This window comes from Fistularia commersonii, chromosome 14 (assembly GCF_037954325.1).
Source record: "Fistularia commersonii isolate RoL2024-O1a breed Wild chromosome 14, RoL_Fcom_v1.0, whole genome shotgun sequence".
NCBI lineage: Eukaryota > Metazoa > Chordata > Actinopteri > Syngnathiformes > Fistulariidae > Fistularia > Fistularia commersonii.
Window position 1 is genome coordinate 77,351 of NC_141297.1, and position 20,092 is coordinate 97,442.

General features: G+C 49.5%; 3 protein-coding genes across 4 annotated transcripts; 2 read left to right on the top strand and 1 right to left on the bottom strand.

Moving 5' to 3' along the window:
- The first annotated feature begins 5,509 nt into the window (after positions 1-5,509).
- On the top strand, positions 5,510-12,935 carry LOC147226751 (beta-lactamase-like protein 1). The gene is made up of 7 exons (XM_086159841.1): positions 5,510-5,937; positions 6,019-6,143; positions 7,034-7,137; positions 7,211-7,368; positions 7,723-7,931; positions 10,758-10,863; positions 11,339-12,935. The coding sequence occupies exons 2-7, from the start codon at positions 6,038-6,040 to the stop codon at positions 12,315-12,317; spliced, it is 1,662 nt and encodes a 553-aa protein (XP_086015967.1). The 5' UTR covers positions 5,510-5,937; positions 6,019-6,037; the 3' UTR covers positions 12,318-12,935.
- A 447-nt stretch (positions 12,936-13,382) lies between these two features.
- LOC147226752 (guanylin-like) lies at positions 13,383-15,988 on the top strand. Its single transcript, XM_086159842.1, has 4 exons — positions 13,383-13,410; positions 14,356-14,483; positions 15,154-15,349; positions 15,781-15,988. Exons 1-4 carry the CDS (start codon positions 13,392-13,394, stop codon positions 15,843-15,845), a joined length of 408 nt encoding a protein of 135 aa, XP_086015968.1. The 5' UTR covers positions 13,383-13,391; the 3' UTR covers positions 15,846-15,988.
- Positions 15,989-16,538: 550 nt separating this feature from the next.
- Positions 16,539-19,788, bottom strand: trappc6b (trafficking protein particle complex subunit 6B). Of its 2 annotated transcripts, none has more exons than XM_086159154.1 (6): positions 19,574-19,788; positions 19,415-19,482; positions 18,342-18,459; positions 18,189-18,254; positions 17,645-17,738; positions 16,539-17,071 (listed from the first exon to the last, which is right to left on the bottom strand). In XM_086159154.1, the coding sequence occupies exons 1-6, from the start codon at positions 19,652-19,654 to the stop codon at positions 17,040-17,042; spliced, it is 459 nt and encodes a 152-aa protein (XP_086015280.1). In that variant the 5' UTR covers positions 19,655-19,788; the 3' UTR covers positions 16,539-17,039. The 2 variants fall into 2 exon arrangements, with proteins under 2 accessions (XP_086015280.1, XP_086015279.1); XM_086159153.1 differs by having other exon boundaries at positions 18,189-18,272.
- Between the last annotated feature and the right edge of the window lie 304 nt (positions 19,789-20,092).

Here is a 20,092-nt window from a genome sequence, read left to right on the forward strand (position 1 = left end):
ACCATCTACCTTCTACTTTCCACCTTCTATCATCTACCTTCTACCTTCTACCATCTACCATCTACCTTCTACCTTGTATCATCTACCATCTACCTTCTACCTTCTACCTTGTATCATCTACCATCTTTCTTCTATCATCTACCTTCTACCTTCTACCATTTACCATCTACCATCAACCAACTACCGACGCCTAGCGGTGCAGTTGCCAGGTGTTGGGGGTGTTTAACCAGAAGGAAAGGAGACTTCACCTGGAAGCTGATCCAAGGCAGGTCCACAGCCCAGGTGGACTCTGGAAGAATCCTTCTGATGGATGGTCTACAGAACTGGCCTTTTGCCTTGAATGTTCTTATACTATTCAAGGACTCAAGGATCTGTAAGCTGTGGCTTATCTTCCCTTTGGTGTCAGAATTCGCCTCAATCGGTTCCGGGAACGGATGAAGGGTTCATGTGTTCATATCAGGCGTGATCCCACACAGGGGAACCCGAAGTGGCAAAATTCCAACACAAACACACAAACATTGCGAGGCGGCTTTGTGATTTACATCCAGGATGTTCGAAAATCACACCAACACTTTAACCACTTCCCGACATCATCACGTGCCCTGAAAGAAAGAGGCCTCGATCTCCATATCGGAAAAGACCTCCTGGATTTCTCGTCCTGCTCTGAGGTCTCAGCAGAGAAGGTCCCATCACCTTCTCTGAGCGCACGTAAAATAAAATATAAAATAGCGCTGATCACAGTCACTGTTACATCTGCGTTTGAAAGAGGTTCTGCATTTAACAGCTCCTTAACAGCTCCTCGCTGCCCGTTGGAACGTCTCTGAGTTTGAATTCCATCCACTTTTCCTTTTTCATTTCAATTCTAGTGAGTTATTCAAAATACATATTTAAATACAGGCCCAGGAAGCACAAACTGGGTCAGTTGCAGAGCAGCTAAAATAAGGACTTACACCTTCTGACACCAGGATAACGTCTCCCCAGGGGCACAAGTCTGGGTTCCCCTCGTCGGTCCCTGTGTGATAAGACCTTGATGATCCCCATAGGGGGAATCTTTTGTGGATACGTCGTGTCAAGAAGGCCATTCCATGAAGAACCTGTGGCTAATCCAACTGATGGCTGTCACGTGGGATGGGTCGAGGCCCGGGTCAACAACGACGGCCGTCAGGAATGACAGGAAACGCACGATGATGAGAAAGAAGGCGGAGATACTGTGTGTCCAGGAGACCAGGCGGAAATGTAGTAAGGCTAGAAGCTTCGGAGCAGGTTTGAAGTTGTACTATCGTGGTACTGACAGTAGCAGGAGTTATCTGGAAGGAGGAGTGTCAGATAGACAAATGAGTCTGAAGATGGACACTCCATGCTGTTAGTGGCTAAGCCCCACGGGCGTGACGTGAGTGAGAAGAGAAGAAGAACTTCTGGAATGAGTTCGATGGGCTGGTGCAGAATATTCCTCGAGGTGAGAGGGAGGTCATCCAGGCAGACTTCAGTGACATGTTGGCGCAGGAAATGGAGGTGATGGCGAAGTGATGGGCAGGACAACTGCTGCACATGCAGGGAGACGGGTAGGAGCAACTGGAAGGACAGTGTTCGGTTTTTAATGGGTTTCTGTGCTGAGAGAGAGACACCAGTCCCAGTTTGTAACTACATTTTTACTTATTATTCAGCTGATGAGACATAGACCTGGATGGAAAAGGGCAAAGCGACTGAAGTTGGCACATTTGGGAGTTCAGTGTGTGAGTGTGCAGCCTTGGACACCAAAGAGGTGCTCGGAACCTCATCCCTCGGCTCATTATGGAATAGTTTTGACGGCAGCGGCGATCTAATTCTGTGCCAAACACAAGTGTGAAGTGATAAGTGTCTCCTGGCGAGATAGTTAATCGCTAATAGCTTGTGAGGCCGCGCCATCAGTGTGTAATCAAATGCTAAGATGTGTGTTGCGTGAGAGCATCTGTTTACCTCCTAAAAGCCCAGCACTGGTAGGACTCTGTGGTTACATGAATGCCAAATACCTGATGTGCTACCTATGAGAAACACTTGAAACTAAGCGGCATTTCAGATGAAGGATAAATGGGTGAAATGGCAGGGACATCCTTTTTGTATCACGGTCGTGGCTCATGATGCAGGACTTCCTCAAGGCTACGTCATCATCTGCCTAAAAAGTATTCATTTTGTCAGCTGGTTTAAAATGTAGGCATAGCCTAAAGCTTGTTTTTTACTTCTGCATCTGTTCAGCCTGGACTTTGTGCTGAAACTGTCAAAGGGAGCAGGCATTTGCATTTCTGTGCAGCTGAGCTGTCCTACTATGCTTGCATCCATGCACAGTGTTTGGCACCACGTATTGCCACTTTGAAACACTGGCACGGCGCAGTTCAGCAAATGAAACAGACGCTGTTCTGCTGTTTAAGCTAATGAGTATTGAATATTTTGCATCGGTCGAAATTGCTGATGCAGTCCAAAAACCCCCAGGCCCCTAGAGATCAACGTGCGTGGGGAATTTGGTATTGCCGAACGGACCGGTCCACCGCTACGGCTCGACGTCAGCCCGACAGCGATGAGCGGAGAAGCCCCGCCGCGACAAACAGTACATTGACTCCTGGTGGGTGTTGCAACATTGGAGCTCCAGGAAAGGCTGTACGGTGAACACTCACACTGTCCATGTTCACAGTCCATCCCAGCTGCAGACGTGAAAGAAGGGGCCTGAACAAACAGGCCCCTGGGGATTAGAAACTATTGTAACCAGTTTCCATTTGACAAGATCGATTTGTCTTTTTTTGGTAACTTTGGAGTATGAGATGCGGATCAGACCCGAGTTGCACACAAAGCCTCTGCACAGGATTGAACTCTGATCTGAGTCACTGCGTAAGTGAGTATAAAACGTCATCTAGTGGCCAGCTGGTGCCAAATGTCTTTCCACGGCTACAGGGCGTGGACTTGCGTCAAGCGTGCTCCTACGCAGGCTACCGTCACAGAGTTATACATTGCCTTAAAGGTGCCACCTCTGACGGCTTGATGGAACTTTTTGCAGAGTGTCTAGGTACTGGGATTATGAAACGATCTCAAAGACAGCTCAAGGAACTTACTTTGAATTCATCACAATTCATGACATTCAGCTCGACGCAGTGAATTTCAAAGATTTTAGGCTTTGTGACGAACAACGGGGATGTTCAGGCCCAAAACGTGACCGTATTAATCCCTGCAGTGGGTATTTTATCTTCTTGCTTTGAGCAGTCCCGTGAACTCATTCTGTGACTTTCAAGGTATCTAACTTGTACTTTTGGCACATTGTGTGCCGTTTTCAATGTCCCCAACTGCGATACACCCGGATAAAATCAACATTTCTGCATCTTTTGATGAAACACACAATATTCATGTATCATGTTCATATTTAGAAAATTCCGAAAATCAAGGAAATATTTTTGGCAGTCTTATTTCAGTTGAAAAAGAACAGCCGCTTTAACACCACAACTGCGTTTTCTGACAGAGAAGATTTTAGTGTTTCCATGGAATCTTCCAGAAACAAACATCTCCTCTGGCAGACCTGGAGGTGGACCATAAAGGTGCCGCCGTAAAGCGCTTCTGAGAGGACTGTGAACTCACCACTTTGCAAAGGATCCTCATTCTGGTGTCTGGAGCAGCGTTGAGCTTCTGCGAGGCCAGAGGACGATGAAGGTCTGGAAAATGGTTGGAGACCAGGGGCCTAAACTCACAGCTGCTGCAGATTCATTCCTAAAGCAATTCCTCTGTTGATGCACATGGCATAGATTCTTTTATTTTAGAAGCCCTGATGGATCTTTTAAGACATGCAAGATTAGCCTCTAGTTTCCCAGCTTTGTCAAAAAACAGACCAGGAATGAAGAAGCACAAAGGATCACTCAGCAGGCTCACCTTGTGGTTTCTGTCGGCGGCAGTAAAAGCATTTTGCCACATGGTGGTAGCACACCACTGCTGAGCTCAAACACCGACGCCCGAGGACCAGCTGAAGACATCCGGGAGAGATTTCTGCCAACGTCTCGCTTGTGGAGTTCTGCTGCACCTGGGTCTGTTGCAGGTATATTATTGGCTATTTATTCATCGCCTTTGTGCATGAATTTCACTCAACCCAAAAGGGCTCATGTTACACCTCTGTTCATCCAGTGGCACTGGCTACCAGTAGCTGCCAGGATCAAGCGCAAGGCCCTGACCCTGGCCTTCAAAACCACCTCAGGAACAGGTCCAGCATATCTGAACCAAATGATAAGACCTTATGATCCCGGCAGAGAGCTGCGTTCCTCTAATACAAACCTACTAGCAGTACCTTCTGCTCGCTCTAAGCGATCTCAGACAAAACTGTTCTCAGTTCTACGACCTCAGTGGTGGAACAAACTCCCAGAAGCAACAAGACTAGCATCATCTCTCTCAACCTTCGAGAAACAGGAAAAAACTGTTCTCTTTCAGGACTTTTTACTGCGCTGATGCCCCAGATCAGGTTGGCAGCAAGTAAGGCTATGCAGTGTGTGTGTGTGTGTGTGTGTGTGTGTGTACGTTTGTGTATGTCTTTGTCAAAAAAAAAAAAAAAAAAAAACTCACTAACCCAAGCTTACTGTTCTGTATATTTCCTGTGCATCGTGTATTTGCAAGCGTATTTGCAGTCCTTATGTCCTCTATTGTAAGTCGCTTTGGATAAAAGCGTCTGCCAAATGCAATGTAATGTGATGTAATGAATTCTACAGCAAAATGCTCCATATTCACCTCAAACAGAGCACAGAAATCTGGGAAGTCAGAAGTCCTCGCCATCAGAGTCCTGCAGCAAACTGTGGAAGAGCACCGTGAAACCCACGTGCTACTCACATACTGCCTGTCGCGGTCCTGTCCGTGGACCTGCAGCAGGAACCAGTGTCTGGACTGCAGTTCTCCATGTCATACAGTCAGGAAACGACTGTATGGAAATAGTTAGTTCTGACATGTGTCTGGCTCAGCGAGGCTTGTGATTTGACAGGAAGACTTCTGTTACGCTGGGCAACATGGTCACTCTCATCCCCCGACAAGATGTCCAGTGGCTCTGGACGCTGTGGAGGCTGCAGGCTGGCCGGACCTCCGCCCGCCAGAGATCTGAAGGACGACCACACCGGACGACAAACAACCACGGAAAATCGTCAATTTAGATTCTGTTATCATGATAGTTATTATTAGTCGTAGCTGTAGAATGTTTGTCTGATTGGAGTAGACATGTGGGCGCCATCCGTTGGAGAGATGAAGAGAGACCCCTTCCCTGAGTCGCCTCCAACTTTTGTCCCTCGGTTAAACATTTTGTTTGTGCCATTGTGGTGAAAAGGAAGAGGTGACGTTCCCGGCACAGGCTCCCCCTTTGACTTGGGCTGGACAAAAAGCTGCATTTAGCTATCAATATATGTTGTTTTAGTCTCAAATGCTGATTCTTCCAAGGTGTGGAGGAAATTTCATCATCTACTTCTTGAGGCTCTCTCTTCATGGGTCTCCCAGGTGAGCTTTGAGCCTCTGTGAACGTGTTGGACGTCGCTCCGGATGTTTGCTCCTGGATGCCTGGCCAGCTGACAGCTGCGGTGCTATACTGCAGAGAGCGGTATATTGCAGAATAGCCCTGGAGGGCATTAGACGAGATGATGTATGGACTTAACCCTGGAGGTTACGAGATGTTTTGAGCCTGCAGGATGAGTGCTTTGTGGGATTCCTTCTGGCATCCGGTCCTGTGGCTGAATCTCCCCACAGATTATGATGTCACAGGGTGGGGAAGAGAATCCGTGCTTCTGGGATCACAGTCAGGATTAAGTGCATCTAGCTGGAGGTTTGCGTCGACTGCTCAAGAACAGTTCGTTTGGCTTCTCCCATGTGGACTCCGGAGCAAAATAATGAGGATATCTGTTCTTCAAAGATCAAGAGAGGCACCAAGATCATGAGGTGCTGAGACGGCGTCGCCTTTCGGTAAGCCCGCCCACCGCGACTCTTCCACAGAGTCACGATTTGGTCGACGGCAAAAACCTGTTTGACCGAGGCTTCTTTCAGAATACGAGCCGCCAACAACATGAAGGTGAAATGGACCACGCTGGGAATGGTGGTGTTCTTCTTGCTCTCTGTGGTCATGACCTGCTGCTTCATCTGGCAGTACCGGTTGCCAAAGCTGACGGCGGGTAGGTTTCATTTCTAAAACTCGGATTTTCGGCTCGGCAAAGTTGACGCTTTTGACACGCAACGCCAGAACTGGCTTTGGGACCGTCCCGCCTTTGCCCCTCTGGTGTAATTGCTAGTTTGCAAGGACAGCGACAGGATTACATAAAGCTGGTTCAGAGGGATTACCAGCAGAAATTAACCAGTGTGGGGGCGGGAGAGGGACGTACCTGCATGAAAATAAACACACTCTACATTCTTTGCTTTATGTGCAACATAAAATTCCCTGACTTACAGGCCAGACCTCCACATCAGTCAAACATCCAATGAATCGTGAAGTTACGTTGTAAAGAACCCAACTTTACGACCCGCGGGCCGTGGGAAAGCAGAGGCTTGCTGACGTTTTTATCCTTTTTGAATTTTTATAACTTGAACTATTGTGGAAGAGCGACGGCTGTTTGTTTCTTGGGTCTCAGTTCCGCTGTGGAACGGTCCACTTCCCTTTTTCCACAGAGGAGTGGCTGTTTTTCTGACTGTGGGCTGCAGACATCTCACAACGAGATGTCTGGAGGCTGGTCATGGTCAGGAACAAGAACCATTCAGGGTTTGCACAGAACTAAAGTACAGTCAATAAACACCACACAGAAAAAAATGTTTGACAAAGTGCAAATCAGGAGTCGTGTAAACCGATCTTTCCACATTGTTTGTGCGCTGATAAAAGAATGTTTGAAGAGAGGGGGAACTAGACATGAAGAAGTGATGATTTAATGTTTGTAGAACGGGGTGATTGTTTAATCCATGATGTAAAGTCGGAGCTGGCGGTTTGTTGGTGTGTCCACGGAGCTCAGAGGCTCTCAGATGTTTCATCTATGAACGCGTCACATCGGACGACCTTGTTTTCTTCTTTCTGCAGAGAAGACCGCAAAAGAGCAAGCAGTGGAGGAGATGTGTCCCCGCTTCCCGGAGCCCGTCGCCCTTAAACATCCGATCACGTCTCTGAGGGTGGCTTTGGAACAAGTATGTTTCAATCATTCTGACATCTAATGTCGAGCAGGGGCTTGTGGTGGACCGCTTGACTTTCTCCGCACAGATCGATCTACTTCTGAGGACGAGCGTCGACGAGACCAAGCTGCCGGCCCTGTCGGCCATCGTGGTTTTGAACGACTCTGTTCTGTGGAACGGAAACTTTGGAAAGAGGAACTGCAGCGACCCGGCGTCCCCTGCGCCGACCGAGTACACGGTTTACAGGTGGGACCGGACGCGTCTTCTCAAAGTCATAGACCTGGTCGGGCAGAGAAACAAACGGAAGGGAAACGCAGATTTATTTGAACGGTAGACAAGCAGTTATTAACGTTATCACCGTGAAAGCGGGTCAGCGGCTCCATTTGATTAATGATGGATGAGGACGAGGGAGATGGATTTGGCATGTGATCTGAGGATTAGAGCCAGACCTGGAGGCGTGGCTGCATGGAGGTGAACTTCATGGAGAGGCTGATCGATGACACTGAATCATCCTCTAAATGAAGGTCTCCCATCTGTGCAGCAACAAGGATAAAGACTGTGAATTCGTTAAAATACACATTATAATCACTGCAATTGCAGGATTGCCAGCCTCTCCAAGATCTTCCCCACCGTGATGCTGTACAAGCTGTGGCAGGACGGTGTGGTGGCCTCTCTGGACGACCCTCTGGAGAAGTATGTGGATGGGTTTACCATCAAAAACCCACTGGGGAGAAATGGGGAGCAGGCAAAGAGCTCCGGAAGACCCACGTCTGGCCTCACCCTGCGCAGGATGGCCAGTCAGCTCTCCGGTAACGCCCTCTCCAAAACATCTACAGCCTTGATTCAGACTCGGGGTTCCCCTCGGACAGGTTCTTCACGACGAACACGAACCACAAGGGGACGCGTCACCTTGTCGTCTCAGACAGGACCAGCTCCGATCGTGTTTCCAGAGAAGTTCAACCTTAACGTCCTCTCTTTGGCCCCGCTAACTTAACGCAGCTAACATGTCGGTGCAGCGTTTGACTCTGTCGTCACCATCTTTCCTTCAGACTCTTCTGAGAACCTCTCTGCTTCTCTAGCCTTTCAGGCTTTCAGAAAACCCTTGGAGAGATTTCTTTTCTTTCTTAGGCCCTCCTGGTGATTTTCTGCTGACTGTGTTCTGGGTCTGGCATCGGACTCCCACCTCCGTCTCTCTTGGTCGACATATGTACACACTCTGATCTGGTAGATGCCGCTGCTGTCAAACATCCTGTGGTGAGAGGAACCTTGGTAACGCCTTCATATTGAGAAACAACTGTACACAGCCGCCATCTCATCTTGACATTCTCCACCTCTTGACCTACTATCAGCCCTCAACTGTAGAGATGAAGACCCTCTTCTCGAGGTGTGCCAGCCCCAATCCTTCAATATAAACCCTCTGAATCTGGGATCTGGGTCATCAAAAGTGGACGACTCTGTTTCATGTTTAAAGGGTCCGTGCTCTGCATGCTGCTGTGGATCCAAACCGTGCAAAGTTCGCTAATCAGAGGAGGAACGGTCGCACCTAACCCTAACCCACGTCTTCATTTCAGTCCTGTGTCGCCGACGCCAGGCCTGATTTTCGGCTTCTGTGTTTGTTCAGAAACAGTAGAGTAAGCGCACACTGTAACTCTTTGTGTGCATCGATACACATGGCAAAAGTGTATTTAAGACCCCGCGGAAAACCCGGGTGATTTGGGTCTAGTTTGCATTTTCAGAAGCTCCTAGAGGGCTGAAAAATTCCATTTCGATTCAATATTTGATTAGTTTTTATCGGGCGCGATAAGCTTAGGAATGACAGGTTTAGGGCGTTTTCCACCGCAGGCTGAGGGGTCTCAGCTTGGTTCCAGCCAGCGGGCAGCCTTGTCAGACCATCCGACGGCGGCGTGCTAATCTGGAAATGCTGGATGGATTAGGGAGGTGTAGGGAGGGAGTCTTCTCAGGGCAAAATCAGGTCTACAAGAGAGAAAAAGCTAACCTTGAATTCTGAGCATCATTGGACATCTGTGATTTTTTTTTTTTTTTCTCCATTTCTTCATACAATCCAAAGGTCATGCCAAAGACGAAGCTTCTCGAAAGAGGCGCTTCCCTGTATTAACACTCATGCAGAAGAGAGGCGGCGTGAGGTCCTCGCTGAGAGCCTCCCATCAGGACGCAGCTTCACTATGGACCGTCCGCTGCGGCCCAGTCCGTCACCTAACCTCGTTTTAACACACTAAGTAGCTAAAATTAGCCGAGCCGTGTCCGCAGATCGCTAATCAGCTCTGCGCCCTCAGAATGGAAAAGAAGGATGAAGCTAAGGGGAAGCCCTGCTGAAGGGGAAGTCTATTTGAGGACACGGACTCGAGCTGCCGGCGAGTAGAAGAGAGGAAGGCCGCCGTGCGATCGGGGACGCCGTGCAGAAGAAGTGGAGGACGAACTGAAGCAGTATCCTCGTGCGTTACAAACACATGTGAAGGATTAATAAAGTCATTTTATACTTTCCTGGTTTGGCTGCTGAGCTGGAACCCCAGTGACAGCTGGGATAGTCTTTATCTCCGCAACCTTGTGTTGCTGCTCCAAGTGAGCGCATCACTCCGAGGACCACATCTTCCAGGGCCGCTCCCTGAGACCCTGGTATTTCTCCAGTTTCTCCAGCGCTTGCTTCCTGACGTTACTGTCACTTTGGATTGCTACATCCACTATTGCTGTCTTCTGCACAGGATCTTGGAACGGTTGTTCTGGATCACCGATGAAGGTGTCTTCCACCTCGACCCTGGGACCTGGGACCTCCATGGGTGACCACAACAACCCAGAATGTATAGATGTTCCTTCTGAAGGATGCTCACCAAAGTGTTGACGCTTCATGTACGCCTCTCCTTCGAGCTTCTTGCACCCTGCTCATGTATGCTGGACTACCTCTGGGGCGTCTTTGCCCAGCCTGCGCCTGAGGGCTGGTCTGGTGGGGTCAACCTGGCCTCATCCACCTTGTGTTCAAGGCTTGCTCTTGTACAGCCATGATTAAAACCTCTGTGCTGTATAAATACACACACACACATATGCGGATCCAAATACATGGGTATATGCCCATGATATATGCCTAACCCTAACCCTCGCCCGTAAGATCTAAGCATTTCACTTGTGTTTCTTCATATTTGTCCACCTACCCGGTGCCAGTTACTGCTTGTTTCTGATATTATTTTACCTTTTTAGTCGATGATGAAATAGTAATTAACATTCAGAAAACACATCGGTGAGGAAACAGCTTACCTCCAGAAGCTGGTGAATCCTGGGGAGCCTTTTCTCCCCACAACCTGATGAAGGTTCAGATGGGCGTCAGTCTGAGGGCGAAGGGCAGCCCGGGTGGCTCCGACACCTGGGAAGGCGTGGACTCGTGTTACATTATATTGCATTACAGTCATTTGGCAGACGCTTTTATCCAACTTACAAAAAACGACTTCATTCGTGTTTGGACGAATGAAGGATATTTCCAGTGCTTATTGAAAGCTGAGTCAGTTTAGTGCTGTAACACACATTGACAAATGAAGGTTGCAGAAACCTCACAGTCACTTCATTCAGGAGTATTTCGGAAGGCTGCTCACAGAACTAATCACCCAGGTGATCTGACGTGGTTTTAGGGCTACCCAGAAGATTAAGGTCGACTAATCTGCTTTGGAACGGAGACACGCAGACGGCCCTGAATTTGCTCCAGGATGACGTTCTTGTGGCAGATCCAGGGACCAGGTAAGACTCCTGGGAGTGGTTTGTTTCTGTTTTTTCAGTGAGGAACAACTGGCGCGTCAGGTTGCCCCCTGACAACTGGTCCCCGGTGACCTCCAAGCTTTTGGAGAAGCTAGTTGACTAACCAAAGCATCACGATGGGTTTGGACAGGACGTCGGGAGTCAAGTGAGCACGGTGCTCCTTCTTGACAAACACTGAATATCATCATCCCTAAAATATTACTTTTGATGACAAACTGAGAACAAAGACTTGAAACATGAAGGTGACAGTGAATCACTTCTGACAGGAACATTTCAGTCTCCTCACATCTGATTCCACCAAAACCTGTGATGATCTGTGATGGTGTTACCGCACTGACCAGCGTAACGACGTTTCTGATTGAATAATGAGTTTGCTGTGCGGGGCAGCACTTCAGCTAATGTTTTTACCCTCGGGGAACTTTCAAAAATGTTCATCGTGACTTTCTCCTCCCCTCAGATGCCACTACAGCAACGTTGCCTTCTCCTTGCTGGCCAACATCCTGGCCCAGAAGGTGACGGGCGCTGACTTTGAGAAGTGGGTTTCTGACAACGTTCTGCAGCGGCTCGGGATGGATGACACCGGTTTCGACATAACACCGACCATTCAGAGGCAGATGGCCGTCGGCGTTTACAGCAGCGGCCGACCGGCTCCTCTGTATGACCTCGGATGGTATCGCCCGGCGGGCCAGATGTATTCGACGACCGCTGACATGACGAAGCTGATGATCGGTCTCCTGGGAGCGAGCAGCAGAATGCCCCTCCGCCAGGACACCTTGACCACCATGCTGACCCCGGTAAGGAAATGCAACAGCGGCTACTTCGCCAACTCCACCGGCACACCGTGGGAGATCAACGAGCAGCTGGGTTACGACGTGGTGAGGAAGGACGGTGACCTGGACGGTTTCGCGGCGACCCTCTCTCTGGTGCCGCGGCTCAAGCTGGGAATGGTGATCCTGATGGCTGGGGTTCGGCCCGCGGGCAAGGATCTCGTGCGGCAGGCCTACAACTATCTCATCCCTGCAGTGGTGAACGCTTTCAGGGAAGCGAGGCCAACTGTCAGAGCGCCACAGGACCCGGCTCCATACGTGGGTTTCTTCACCTACAGGAACATGACTTTCTATGAGATTAAGGTGGGCTCCGATGGGGTGCTGGTGATGCAGCAATTCGGACCACAGGTGGACTCCAACGTGCCATTCAAATACCGGACTATTCAGCTGGACTACCTTGAGGACCGAGTGTTCAGGGTGGTGTTTGAGAGCCCTTACCCTTGCAAGCTAAAAGTGAGCAGTGCCTCGGTCTCCCTGGAGACACAGAACAGACAGCTCTTCAACTTTTACCCCCTTAATAAGAAAGGAGTGTCCCCGGGTTTCGATGCCCCGGGACTCAACACTTACAGGGTAACGAGGATCGCTGGCAAGCCGTATTTCACCGCATAAAACGACAGGAATTCTATCACATTTGAACCAGCAGGTCATGTCCGAGACATAAATGTAATGCAAAATATGAACTCTGAATCAACCAATGTCAATGTGATACTACTTATGAGTCAGTTTTGTAAGTTAGCCTCCCAGGGAACCTCCTCTGGGAGATATTTGCTAGACTATCAGCAGAGAAAAGCCCCTCGGTATCTGTCAAATCGTGCTCCTACTACAATTTGCATTAGGTTTGGCACGGAACTAAAGAAATGTAACAATAAATGCAACGATAATGGTAACAGCCTGGACATTCCCAGTCTTTCAGGTGATCCGAAAACTGGCGACTTTCCTCTCCAGAAGGACCAGAGGGGTTGTATCACAGGGCTCCATCCTAATCTGTAAAGCAGTCTATGCAGCAGATCTCCTTGGATTTACGAAAAAGCAGAAGCAACTGCTAGAACAATACAGGACAGATAGCCGGAAATGACTTCTCACATACTTATATTGACTTCTGTCGGACGCAACAACTGTCATCCCTACGAGAGGTTTGATTACACACCCGATCGATTTAAGATCGGCAAGATCGATTGAATCCCATCCAAGTTGATCCAATAAACTCCTGGTTCATCAACACAGAAATTGGATTTTTGTCTAATTTTTTTTATACTTAGTAACTTACACAGAGAACTTAAGTACAAAATATCAACTGTGCAAGTGTGTGTGTGTGTGTGTGTGTGTGTGTGTGTGTGTGTGTGTTAGCGTGTGTGTGTGTCCTACCCATGATGCATTCAATATCTCGGCTGAATAATAACATTAAACTTTAGAAAAGCTATAGTGAGTTTGACAGAATTTGTATTTTCTTGGCGGGACTAATGTTTCCGTCTCTGTTGCCATGGGAACAGCTTTGGCTATCACACACACACACACACACACACACACACACACACACACACACACACACACACACAAACACACACACACATGCGCAGGAGGGTCAGAGTCCGTGGAGGTCGGTGGCGCGACGCTACTTTTAGAACAAGTTTATTCTCTTACAAACTTTAAGGTTTATTCTTTCCAGACCTCCATCCTCTGGTCATGGCGAGTGACCAGCGAGGTATTTGTGTATTCACTTCATTTCTTATTTGTCTGTTTATTCACTTTATAATCTATTTCTTAATCACTTTATTATTTGATACTTTATGACATAATTTATTTGCTTATTCATTTTATTTGATTTTTTCTTTATGGTATGATTTATTTGTTGATTTGTTTTATTATTTGTTTCTCTATATGTGTTGTTATTTATTCGTTTTATTTGTTTAGTTGTCATCCATTCGTAAATTCCAGATCTATTCGTTTCTATTGATTGATGTCCATTCCTGAAAGGAAGTTCAGGTCAGGATGGAGAGCCGGGTAATAATGATAATAATGTTAACAACGATAAGTTAGTTAAAGATCAGATTCATAAATATCTAGATATTCTTTCCTTTATGAATCAAATTCACTTGATCTCCTTTAAACATCTGGAATATACAATCAATCAATCAATCAATCAATTATGAAATGTTATAAAAAGAAAATGATGGACATCAGGTAAGGAACTAATAAACAAAATGATTTGATTGAAGCTGATGTTAAGCCCATCATTTGGTTAGCATCCAAAATACACACACACACACACACAGTTCCGTTCACATTGACAGTTCAGGGAAGTGCAAATGTTTTAGGTGCGCACACACACACACACACACACACACACACACACACACACACACACACACACACACACACACACACACACACACACACACACACAGTTCCGTTCACATTGACAGTTCAGGGAAGTGCAAATGTTTTAGGTGAGAACCACAAACCAAACCAATGACCCAATATTTCATGTGAGCCTGTCAGAGGATGTAAAGAAGTGTCATAAACACTTCATGTTGTTTATCAGTAACCACGCACGCACGCACACACACACACACACACACACACACACACACACACACACACACACACACACACACACACACACACACACACTGACTCTGGCCCACAGCTCTTTATAAAGGCACCGCTGAGAGGCAGAGTCCAGACACTCACAGAAGCAGCAAGATGAAGATGATCCTGGCCACCTCCGTCCTCCTGGCAGCTGCGCTCCATCTGTCAGCCGCTGTGATGGTTCAGGTAAGAAGGCATCTCGCCCACCTGACTGACCGCACAAACTCCTTCCCTTCATCCACAGCCTGAGCAGCTCCAGCTCCTGGATCCGTCCCGCCCAGACCTGTTGTGAGGAGAATGTACAGTTTAAAACCATTGCATTGCTGAAACGTGTACGTTCTTCGTACGTCAGACAGTTAATCACTGTATTTGAACTGACTAAACGTGTGTGTGTGTGTGTGTGTGTGTGTGTGTGTGTGTGTGTGTGTGTTCTGGAGGAGCAAAGCCGAAGTGTAGCAGCTTTGTAATTCAATAAGTATCTAAGAACAAAGTGAGTCCTTTAAACACATTAGACAATGATGGTGAGATTATTTGATGGGAATAAAAACAGAAACAATTAAAGGGCATTTAAAAGTAAGCATTCCTCCTCTTTAGGTTGGTTTTATGTGTTTGACTCGTGTGTGTGTGTGTGTGTGTGTGTGTGTGTGACTGAATTCATCCTTTTCAGTGATGCTCTGAGGAAAAGAGGCCGGGCTGGAATCCCACTCAGAAATCAGCAGATGAATTAATGAATGAAAGAAAGGATGAATTTGGACATGAAGGGATGTGCATCGTGTCTCCATCCCTGCCAAGGAGTAAAGAAGGCCTCCATAACGTGCATGTGTGTGTGCGTGTGTGTGTGTGTCTGCATCTGAAGGAGGGAGAATATCAGTTCCCCCTGGAGTCGGTCAAGGTCCTCGGGGCTCTGATGGCCGCAGGAGACTCTGAGGCCGTCAGGGATCTGCAGCCTCCGGAGGTCCGGGCCAGCGCAGTGTGCCTCCACCCCGGGCTGCCCCAGGTCTTCAGGCCTCTGTGTCGGAGCCGGGACGCCGGAGCGGCTCTGGCCAGGCTGGGTAAGGTTCTTCTGTGAGGCCGAGCCGTGAGAAGCCGCTGTCTGACGGGTCGTCGCGGGGGTCCGCTTTCCCCGTCGGAGGGACCCGTGAGTGCGGCGTGGCTGGCCCGAGGGTCGGGTCAGATGCCGCAGATAGGAGCCTGCAGATGCAGAAGAACATCCACGGCTCTCCGTCCGTCCTGAGAACCGCCGGCTCGAGATGATGGTCTCCAGTGAGCTCCTTTGCAGCACACAGGAGATCAACTCCTGCAGGGCCATAGCCTTCCAGGTTTTAGTCACAAAGTCCGCCCGGACACAGGATCTTCATTTTAATTGGTGTATCCTCCGGGTCCTGACCGGAGGAGCTCCTCGCACCGATCCTCGGATCCGTCCGGGTTCCAGACATGTGAATCACAGAGTACAGAAGAGTGAAATATCTTTCTTTTGGTGCAGCTTTGGTGGCGTCAAACGCCGACTCCTGCGACATCTGCGAATACGCCGCCTGCACCGGCTGCTGAGAGACCAGAGGCCCTCAGGCCTCCACCTCCATGACATGGAGACGGAGGTTCCTCGCAGTGACCGGTTCTTCATCTTCTCTTGGTCACAGCTGCAGGACATCCCAACCCACTGTGGATTGAAGAGAAACCTGAAAGCTCATTAAAATACCTGTAAAGATACAAAGGCCTGGACTTAGTTCTTCTGATCCGTGTGTGTGTGTGTGTGTGTGTGAAGCTGGTCCGCTGTGAGCTGACGCTCTCGTGTGTCTTCAGACCCTTCGCACCTTAAACTCTGGGGACTCACCAGGTTAGACCAGGTGTGACGGCCACAGGCTCCGCCCCCGGCGGCCATGAACGTGTTGATTGACAGCTGGAATGAGGTCACAGTACTCAAACCAGCTCCACCAGATGTTCACCATCTCACTCTCCTTCTGAAGACTATCTTTGTGTCTGGGCTTGCTTTGGTGCAGAGATGACGTTGAGCGTCTCCAGCGAACAGCAGGTAGATGATTCTAGTTCTTCAGAAGATCTGGATCATTTCAGAAGATCCGGATGTGTTAGCCTCCGGGTTCCCCCGGCCTCTGGCGGCAGGTCGGCCGGGGTTCGGACCCCGAAGCCGTCTGAGGTGGACCTCCTCAGTCTCCGCTGCTGTCAGGATGCTTCAGAAGACAAAACACAGTGAACCTTCAAAGCAGCCGAAGGATGAGATGCAGGTTGTTTTCACACCTCCGTTTATTAGACGATTTCATGAGAGACAATCCATTCCGAAGACAAATGAGAAGATGAGATGTTCTGATTCCCTTGAGAAGGACCATCGGTGCTGGACCTCCTGCTTTAGTGACTCATGGATCTTCAGCATCCTGCAAACCCATTTAATCAAGATAATCTTCACGATCAGCGTTTCATTTTACATGCAGCAGCAGTCAAATCGAAGACTAAGATGACTATTAACTCAAGAGAAAACCATCTGAAGGTTCAGCGTGGTGCTCTCAGCTCATCCAAACATGACAAGACTGTGTTCAGAAGACTAGGTTAGAACATGCTCTCCAGTCATGAGGTCAGTTGTTGAATCATGAAGGCATCAGTGCAGAAGGTCCTCAGAAAGTGGACAGAAGAAAACACAGCGAGCCAAGATCAACGTCCCTTTGACGACCAGAAGCCAAAGATGGAAACATCTGAAGGAGTGGACATTCCAGGAGGTCTCCGGTGGAGCAGCTACCCCTTCTGGATCATTACCTGGATCTTACCTGCAGGAACACAAACCACAGGAGGACCAGAGAACATAAGTGGTCCTCATATATTCAAACAAAAGACATAAAGAACAACTTGTCCATGTTCTTTCTTCTCGGGGACCTTCTGGGAACATCTCCATCATTGGTCCCTCTTCTAGCCAGTAAAAACACCAACTCATGTTTTTCTCTTTTTCATGCTGGGTGTTGTTTTAAAGCCAGGTTGATTTACAAAGATCTTCTGGCTTTCGATAAAGTCCTCCTGATGTTTCGAAGAGTCCCCGTGTACATTAGGACACAAGCAGTGAAGGCCATGTCCTCCTGCGTGACACATCCTGAGACTGGAGAATTCACAACACGCAATCATGACATCCCGCAACAGAAGAATACGAGGGGATTCCTGTGCCTGACACCGTCATCCTTTCCAAGCTGAACAACCTCAGAAGGTCCTCAGACCAGCAGCTGGCAGCCGAGTCATCTCCACCTGCCCGCCCACCCTGAGCCTGATCGGAGCGGAGGTGCTTGAAGCACCGCTAGAAGAAGTCACGGAGCGTGCCGTCGCTGGTCGCACGTGAATGCAACCACACTTACATGCAGGCATGAGGGACACCTCGGCCGTCACGATGCTCTTCACCCCCAGGTTGGCCAGAGCTCCTCTCACCAGCCCGCAGGAAAAGGCCAGGTACTGCAGAGACACACAGGAGTCTGTAGGACCTGCTGAGCTTCAGAGCTTCAGTTCAGAGGATCACCTCCAGCAAACGAGCGTACCCAAAGGAAACCGAACCACAATTCAGATCCGGAACCTGCAGGAGGAGAACGAGCCGGCGGACAGGCGGAGGTCAGAGCTGAAAGAAGGCTGGAGGTTCAGGGAGAACGTCGCCTGAATGAACACCTTTGAGTGCAGACTGCACCTACGGTGACCTTGTTTGGATAAGGTCTTCTACATCCATGTTGGACTCTAGAGAAGCCAGTCAGCTTGGTGGCCCTCTTTGGTATTGTACCTTCAAGAGTGTGCACGTTCTGCTCCTCAGTAGGTTCAGATGTTACAGCGGACGAGCCTTTTTTCCAGTAGGATTCCAACCTAAGGTGGGAAATGGCCTTTTTTTTGGAGGCATGATTCAGGAGGTGACCTCACCTTGGGGGCGTCCTCCAGATACTGCTTCCCAGCAGACAGCTGGCTCAGCAGCTGGAAGCGGTTGTCCTGCAGAACGTAGATCCCCTGGTGAACACACAGCAGGTCACACACGGCGGCCAGCCTGGGCAGGAGAACATCTGGGAGGAGCTCTACCTGGTGGTTGGTCCGCAGGTTGTCGATCTGCTTCTTGAAGACACAGGTCCAGAAGTCTTTGCAGATGAACTTCATGATGTCCAGCTCGTCTTTGAAGCGAGCCGTATCTTTGGTCAACCTGCGAGGAACAAGGAGGCAGTACTCACTTCTGTTGGTTCTGCGGACGAGTACTGCATACAAGTACATACCCTCTCACACCAAATAACTTCATATCCTCTCTCACTACGTCCACATATCTTCTCTTTGGTCTTCCTCTAGATTCCTTCAATTCCTCCAATTCCAGCATCCGTCTTCCAATATATTCACTATCCTTCCTCTGAGCATCAGCGTGAGGTGCGGCAGCACCACCACTCTGGACCGCAGACGCCTGCAGAGAGGATCACCAGAACCTCGCTGCCTTCTCTGCAGAGCATCGACCACCACAGAGTCCACAGGAGACCCAGGACCAACACGTTCAGGCTCCTGCCCTCCGGCCGGAGGTACAGCAGTGTGAAATGTAGAAGGACACGTTAAAGAACTGGTTCTACCCGACTGCCATCGGACCCTGGTTCTCCTTGTAAAGTCTCCTGACACTTAAAGTGCTCTCATCCTCGCACCAGTGCTGGGTGAGTTGCACCCCAAGCTGCACACAAACATCTCACCGCACTGACACCTTCTACTGCACTGCTCGTACTCGTATCCGTGATCCCGTAGACTCTCTTCTACCGGCGCGTTTCCCAATGCACTGCTGACAGCAAGGTAGGACTTTCACCTTTACAGGGAAACTCACTTCTCCACTGTTTGTGACAACAAACGCTTTGAATCTCTTGAATGTGTCCATGACCAAACATCTCAGTCCGGCTTCTCTGACCTTCTTTCCAAAACATGGCTCTTCTGGAGATGGTGGACACCATCGCAGAAGGTTTCGGACATCTCACACTGAGGCTGCTCCGCCGGTCCCTATGTTGTGACCACATCTTCTGGTCTGGACCAGAATGCGGGGTCCAGGGTCCTGTCCTCCTTGCTGTACCCCGAGTGTCGGACACGCACCTCCTTCCCCAGGGTTGGACCTCTGAGGAGCTCTGGGACCTCACCTCTCGATCAGACCTTGGCCCACTCTGAACCCCATGTTCTCCAGCTTGGTGATGTTCCTCCCGTTGTCCTGCTCCGGTTAAGAAGAGCAGACAGAGCGAGCCAGGTGAGCGGGGGTCCGGTTCGGTGTCCGTACCGGAGGTCCGAGCGGCGGCTCCTACCGTGTCTCCGCGCTCCGCGGCCCCGTAGACGTACCGCACCACCTCGGTGTGCAGGAGATGGAAAGGAGCTTCGTCCGCCATGATCTTCTTTCCTCCCGGGCAGCGGCGTCGGTCACGGTGACGGTTCTGCGGGCCGTTCGGTTCGGTTCATTCCACCGGCAGCGACCGGCCGCCGCACCGACAACACGGACCGCCGCGACTCGCCGGTTACTGCGCATGCGTCGACGGCGAAGCGCGCCGCTACCGCCCCCTTGTGGCCGGAGGCTGAAGCGGGCCTTCAGTGAGGAGGAGGACCGGACTTGTCTGAGAAGGAGCCACAACGTGTCCTTCTCAGCCCCGAGGAAGGAAAGCAGCCGATCTTTCCTCTGCGATTGTTCGTTTTGTCCAAATGAACCTTTGCGGTGAAGGTTCCCCTCCTCAGCGTCGGAAGCCCACAGCCAGAAGGTCAACGTCCGCTGAACCGTGAGCCGGTTCTCAGTGGCTCATCGAGGGCTGTTTGTTTAGCCTGCAGGACCTCAG

Bases quoted from the DNA above. Each gene is read 5' to 3' on its own strand.
- LOC147226751 (XM_086159841.1), top strand. From the start codon at position 6,038: ATGAAGGTGAAATGGACCACGCTGGGAATGGTGGTGTTCTTCTTGCTC. The intron at 7,932-10,757 runs GTAACGCCCTCT...ACGTGGTTTTAG, and splicing joins GATGGCCAGTCAGCTCTCCG to GGCTACCCAGAAGATTAAGG. The intron at 10,864-11,338 runs GTAAGACTCCTG...TCCTCCCCTCAG, and splicing joins GTGGCAGATCCAGGGACCAG to ATGCCACTACAGCAACGTTG.
- LOC147226752 (XM_086159842.1), top strand. The intron at 14,484-15,153 runs GTAAGAAGGCAT...CTGCATCTGAAG, and splicing joins CAGCCGCTGTGATGGTTCAG to GAGGGAGAATATCAGTTCCC. The intron at 15,350-15,780 runs GTAAGGTTCTTC...CTTTTGGTGCAG, and splicing joins AGCGGCTCTGGCCAGGCTGG to CTTTGGTGGCGTCAAACGCC.
- trappc6b (XM_086159153.1), bottom strand. From the start codon at position 19,654: ATGGCGGACGAAGCTCCTTTCCATCTCCTGCACACCGAGGTGGTGCGG. The intron at 18,460-19,414 runs GTGAGGTCCCAG...TGTTCCTCGCAG, and splicing joins GGCCAAGGTCTGATCGAGAG to GTTGACCAAAGATACGGCTC. The intron at 17,072-17,644 runs GTAAGTGTGGTT...GTGTTCCTGCAG, and splicing joins GGTGTCCCTCATGCCTGCAT to GTAAGATCCAGGTAATGATC.